Source organism: Trichinella spiralis (assembly GCF_000181795.1).
Source record: "Trichinella spiralis strain ISS 195 chromosome Unknown Scfld3653, whole genome shotgun sequence".
NCBI classification, from domain to species: Eukaryota; Metazoa; Nematoda; class Enoplea; order Trichinellida; family Trichinellidae; genus Trichinella; species Trichinella spiralis.
The window spans coordinates 1-5,790 of NW_003530592.1; the positions used below are offsets into that span (position 1 = coordinate 1).

General features: G+C 35.6%; 2 protein-coding genes across 2 annotated transcripts; one reads left to right on the top strand and one right to left on the bottom strand.

Annotated features, from left to right (window-relative positions):
* Window positions 1-105: 105 nt before the first annotated feature.
* On the top strand, window positions 106-1,780 carry Tsp_12683 (T-complex protein 1 subunit zeta). Its single transcript, XM_003367802.1, has 7 exons — window positions 106-257; window positions 325-502; window positions 568-747; window positions 816-963; window positions 1,029-1,268; window positions 1,367-1,439; window positions 1,625-1,780. Exons 1-7 carry the CDS (start codon window positions 112-114, stop codon window positions 1,695-1,697), a joined length of 1,038 nt encoding a protein of 345 aa, XP_003367850.1. The 5' UTR covers window positions 106-111; the 3' UTR covers window positions 1,698-1,780.
* A 144-nt stretch (window positions 1,781-1,924) lies between these two features.
* Window positions 1,925-5,693, bottom strand: Tsp_12684 (putative PAN domain protein). The gene is made up of 12 exons (XM_003367803.1): window positions 5,591-5,693; window positions 5,444-5,497; window positions 5,352-5,385; window positions 5,014-5,284; window positions 4,670-4,936; window positions 3,903-4,041; window positions 3,544-3,645; window positions 3,026-3,246; window positions 2,614-2,752; window positions 2,392-2,528; window positions 2,184-2,325; window positions 1,925-2,121 (listed from the first exon to the last, which is right to left on the bottom strand). The coding sequence occupies exons 1-12, from the start codon at window positions 5,691-5,693 to the stop codon at window positions 1,925-1,927; spliced, it is 1,806 nt and encodes a 601-aa protein (XP_003367851.1).
* Window positions 5,694-5,790: the final 97 nt, after the last annotated feature.

Below are 5,790 nucleotides of genomic sequence, written 5' to 3' on the forward strand. Positions count from 1 at the left end.
TCTATTGATTGGTCAGTTTTTTTTACTGATGGAAAATTAGGATGTCGTCGATGCTGTGTTAGCGATTTAGAACGGAACACAAGCCGATTGATTTGTTGATGGTGGAAAATTATGACAATGCAGCATTGCACAGAAATGGATACAAAGTTGATTCGTGGTTTGGTTTTGGACCACGGCGTGCGTCATCCTGACATGAAGAAAGTGGTTCGCAACGCTTACATCTTAGCGTGCAATGTTTCGCTAGAATTTGAAAAACCGTAAAGCTTTTCTTTTCTTTTCAATTACAGTATAACGAAGAATGAATTTTATTTTTCTGTTCTTCAGAGAAGTGAACGTCAAAGCACTTTATAAGAATGCGGCCGAAAGAGAGAAAGTGTTGGCCAGCGAAAGAGAATTTATAATAAAGCGTGTGCAAAAGATTATTGATTTGAAACGTAAAGTGTGCGATCTGCAAAGCACGAACGATAATGTGGAACGTAACTTTGTTGTGATTAATCAAAAAGTACCCATTATGCTCAAATGGAAAGTGACCGACTGACTGACTGGTGGTTCTTTGCTTGCTTTCAGGGAATTGATCCCATTTCGTTAGACCTTTTCGCCCGCGCAGGTATTCCTGCACTGAGACGCGCGAAAAGGCGTAACATGGAGCGGTTGATGCTCGCCTGCGGCTGTACACCGGTCAATTCTGTCGACGATCTTAGTCCGGATGTACTTGGCAAAGCTGGATTGGTTCAAGAATATACATTGGTATATTCGTACAGTTTTTTCTTCTTCTATTTTTATCTGGATATTTTCCTATTTTTTTTCTTTTGAAGGGCGAAGAGAAGTACACTTTTGTTGAAGAAGTTGAAAATCCCAAATCTGTGACAATTTTAATAAAAGGTCCAAACAAACATTCTATAAATCAAGTTAAAGATGCCGTGAATGACGGTCTCCAATCAGTTAAGAACACTTTTGAAGACGGTAAGCGTTTGCCTTTTGATCACTGACACCATTGCTTCTTGTAAGCTGAATGAACAATTTTTGAGGAGGATGCGTTATTCCTGGAGCTGGCGCTTTCGAAATTGCTGCTTACTGTAAACTTATGACGTTGAAAGAAATGGTCGACGGTCGTGTGAAAATGGGCATACAAGCTTTTGCCGATGCGCTGCTGGTTATTGTAAAATCGCTGTCACAGAATGCCGGTTTTCATCCTATGGAAAGTTGCATTAAATTGCAAGATGAATACAAAAAGCTTCACATGCCGATTGGATTGAATTTGTACACAGGTAAATAAATTAATTGTAATTGGTATTTGCATTTTTTGTTGAAAGTGAATTTTTTTATTTGCATTTATTAAATTGTGTAAATTTTGCTACGAATTTAGGCGATATTATGCTACCAGTTGAAGAAGGCATTTTTGACAATTATTGCGTCAAGAAAAGTATTTTAACATCATCGTAAGTTGAACTTTTAATTGTTCTTTTATTGTTCCACTGAAAATGTTGACTATACAATTTTGTAAATATAACATTCAAAGTCAGTTGATTATTTATTGCAGTTTTGAAAGTAGCAGTAAAGAATTGGAATAATTATTATTTTCAAATTTTTCATTCATTAATAATATGTTTGTTTATTCTTTCAGTGCAACCACGGCGAGTAGTTTGTTAATGGTGGATGAAATAATTCGTGGCGGAATGTCAACAAAAGGAACTTAATTAATCATATCCTCAACGTTAATCGGCAGTACTTATTGCAATAACGATTGCGAAATTGAAATGAATAAAAGGGATGAAGGTGACGGCGAGTTCTTTTTTTTATCTTTTTTTGGTAGGGGAAAATGGTTAATAATAGTATAATATAATATAATATAATATAATGAATAACTAACAAAGTGAACATGTAACAAGCGTGAAAATAGAAAAGAGGTGTGTTTTGCATGACATCAGCAAGGTTTGTACTGTATTTTCCGCCCTGCGGAAAGTTTTTTATTTGCACAATTGCGCCGGCTCCGCGAACGAAAGCGTTGTCCATCTTTTTCAAATTGACACGACGACCAAGATGTCCACTGGTCAGTGGGTTGCTTTTTGATAAGCTGCAACTTTTTGTTGTCGAAGGCACGGCCAGACGAGTCGTTCATGCCTGAAAACAAAGGAGAAATATATTTGAATGGAAAAGTGGAAGAGGCGAAGTGAACAACTAACGGATATTGTGTCTTCTTGAATCACTGCGACATCCATTTTCAAAATAATAGCTGCCTCGACATTCTGTCAGGGCTGACGGCTGGTCAACTGCTGTTGCTGCTTTCAAAAAACATCGTTTCTTCAGTTTATCAAAAACAGCTGCCTGCAACTTTGAACAAAGTTAAGAGAAAAAGCATTTGTTTGTTTGTTTGTTTGTTGTTTTGTTTACTTTGCATTGGTTGTTGGCAACGCAGTCGTTTGCGCATTGTTCTAAAGATTTCGTCTTGGTCGTTAGTATGGTTGGTGTGTCCAGTGAAGTATCATGAAACGTGTAGAAAAATTGCTCCGAACAAGAATTGGCTATATCTGCAACAACAACAACAGAATAAAAAAGAAACGCTCTTCACATCACCAGCAGATTTGCATCAAATCTGCTTGTGTGAAAATTTACCTGCACAAAGGTGGAATTTTTCAAAATATACCGCATTCTCATAGTAAGATAAACGGCATTTGCCAGTCGGAACTGCCTGATTTGAAGTCAAAATGCAAACTTTATCCGGTAACAGGGCCGTAAAACTTTGGCACGATTCCTGAAAGAGATCAATCAATTTATTCTGTGCTAAAAAATGCAGCCGTTCAACTTATATATATAGCTTGATGGTAAAATCATGTTCAGCTTTGTTTGAAAAAGTCAAATTTTCAAGTTACAACATTGTACACGCAGTGTTAATTTCAAGAATAAAGTATGACGTAAATAATAGTGATTTTAAACTGTTTATTTGTATTTGTGCATATTTATTAAATTTACGGAGGTGAATAATTTAAATACTGAAAGAGTTTTTTTATGATCATTGTTATTTTACCTCTCTTGTACACTTTGCTATGCAAGTGTTTTCATCTCCAATTTCTGTGACCATCGCCGTATCACTGTCTGGCTCAGCATCCAATTCCGACTCGGCCACTACGAAATAATTGACCAAACATTTTTCATTGGTTCTCGTTTCTGGCTGTGGTTCTGGAATGACAGCACTCGACGGCGGAGGAAACAACAAATTCAACTGCCCTCTTGATGGCGGTGGAAATACTATAATATTGAAAATGATGTTCAAGTATATTTATTTATTTGTGAAAAAAAATAATATTGCCTACTTCCACCGCACAAATTTGAATTGTATTCATAATAATCAGTCCCGTAACGGTTCATCAGCAGGGTCGGATGTTCTCGAGCAGTCCTGCTAAACAAATAACACGAGCTTGTTCTTGCATCCCACAAAATTGACTGACATGCTGACTTCAATTAAAAAAAAATATATATTTAATTATGATCATTTGTAAATAAAATTCAATTGAAAACTGCTCACAGAACCATCATTTTTTCTACCACTTCGGCATGCTTGCAGACATTCACTCTGCGTGCTGTAGCGCATCACGCTAGTTGGCTGTATTAAATTTGGTTTCATCGATGAAAAACACTGCGTCAATTCTGAAATGCAAAATTATGCATAATGAAAATTTTTTTTAATTAATACGAGCATTTTTAAATAATCTCTCACGTGAGTTGTAGCCAAAGGCTAACGTAAAAAAGGCGAAGAAGAGAAGCAACTCTTTGCGGACCATTGTTTATTGATTTCAAATTTGAAAATGACTCTTCTCCAATGTCGGCAAGTTGCAAGTGTTGTAAATGACATTGCTGGGGTCAGCATATTGACCAAAAATTTAGCGGCCAGTAGTGCGAAAAACGATGCCAGTTGGCCAAAACTGACCACATTTTAACTAAATGGGTCAGCGGCATTGGGACAACTCCACATCCACCATATAGGACATTATACCCTTTCGAAAAGAAGGACGGGATGGATGCATGTATTACGTACATCTTTTGCTGCAATTCAATTTTTTCCATTTATCAGCAACACATATATTATTTATTCGATAACAATCTGTAACATATTATCTATTGTTGACAACAATGAAAATGCAAATGTCAATGTAAAGCTTTGCTTCTGCTCAATTAATCAGGGTCATTCATCATCAACATGCAGAAAATATTACACTTCAATTAAAATCATTATCAAAGTACAGCAAGTGATATGTCTTTTTGAAAGAAAAACCAACAGTGATGCTGGTAATAAATGCAGCACATAGTGCATTGACATTCTCTACATGTGTATCCACTCGCATTCGGTAACTTGTTTATCGTATATTTCTTGCTTTATTTAAATTTGAATAAAATTGTTGTATTGTGCACAGTTTTCACACTAAACTGTTGCGCTTTTTATTTGAAGAGCTACATAAATATTACAGTAGAAATTTTGTCTTAAGTTGCACATTCTTTTTGAAGCTCTCTCATTTTCAAATTCTATTCAAGATAACAGATATTAAACATATTTTATTACAATAAAAAATAATTATTGCAATATTTTCTAAAAACAAGTTTCATCTTTTAAGCTGACGTTTCTTCTTTTTCCCAGTTTTCCTTATCGCACGGCGACCTGTTTCAAGTGACTTACGGTTGTTAAGCTTCGCTTCGGATGATTCACCTTTAGCAGAGTTTGCGCTTTCTTCTTCATTAAATTCCGGTAAAACGTCTTCCTAAACAACCATTCATTCAAACAAACAAATGCACAAAAATGCATGTTAAGAATTATTATTACATTTGCATTGCGCTTTACATTTTTCGGAATATCACAAACTCCTTTCACACCATCACGTGCCATTTCACGACAAAGATACAACAACTGCGTTTTGCAATTCTCCGGATCAGTGACCGTCTTTGCCTGAAAATTATGTATGTAAATGCTGTGAAAATATGCAAATTACAAAAAAAATATTGACAAAGTGGAACAGTTAGTACCTGAATTTCCAACCGTCGAGCATTGTTCAATTCTTCCATTTCATGAATAAAACGCACCACCTCGTCGGTCCATTGATTACGTTGTTCATTGTATACAGCGAAATCGCTGTTCCATTCGATAAATTGTCGATTTTTCTTTTTCATCAAAGGACGATCACGAAAATTCATCTCGGCAGCTAATTCACCTTCAAAAACTTTAAACTGTTTCGAAGTCCACTGTTCACCAACTTTTCTGCACATCACCCATTGCGGATCATTATCCAAATTGCTGCTGTTCGCAAAATAGTATATTTTTTCTCTCTCTCATACATCTCAAGTAAGATAACTTTCCAACTTACCTGATTGCTTCATTTACATCTTCGTCATCATAATCTTAAAAAATAAGACAATGTTATGCATGGGAAAATTTCAATCAATCAAAAAGGTTTACCATTCTCTTCCAATGATGTGCTGTCATCAGATATTGAAGAGCTACTCATATCTCCTAAAAGTAGAACAAAAAATTCATGAAATTAATAAAATGCAATCACCTTACAAATTAATTTCCATAATAATTGACAAAAACTAAAACATTCACCTTCACTATAATCATCGTCATCTTCGTCGTCGTCCATCATGCCCAAGTTTCGGCAAAGCTCTGCATAGTCTACTCGGTTAACATTGCGTATTCGACGGCTCATTTTTTCCTGAAAAAACATCAATATAAAAATATATAAATCGTTCATAATATCTCATAAAGATTTTCAGAAAATAACTGCTACGTTCTATCAGCACATT

Bases quoted from the DNA above. Each gene is read 5' to 3' on its own strand.
- Tsp_12683 (XM_003367802.1), top strand. From the start codon at position 112: ATGACAATGCAGCATTGCACAGAAATGGATACAAAGTTGATTCGTGGT. The intron at 503-567 runs GTACCCATTATG...GCTTGCTTTCAG, and splicing joins TTGTTGTGATTAATCAAAAA to GGAATTGATCCCATTTCGTT. The intron at 748-815 runs GTATATTCGTAC...TTTCTTTTGAAG, and splicing joins TGGTTCAAGAATATACATTG to GGCGAAGAGAAGTACACTTT.
- Tsp_12684 (XM_003367803.1), bottom strand. From the start codon at position 5,693: ATGAGCCGTCGAATACGCAATGTTAACCGAGTAGACTATGCAGAGCTT. The intron at 4,042-4,669 runs GTAAGTCACTTG...ATTGAATTGCAG, and splicing joins CGAAGCGAAGCTTAACAACC to CAAAAGATGTACGTAATACA. The intron at 2,753-3,025 runs GTAAAATAACAA...GATCTCTTTCAG, and splicing joins TAGCAAAGTGTACAAGAGAG to GAATCGTGCCAAAGTTTTAC.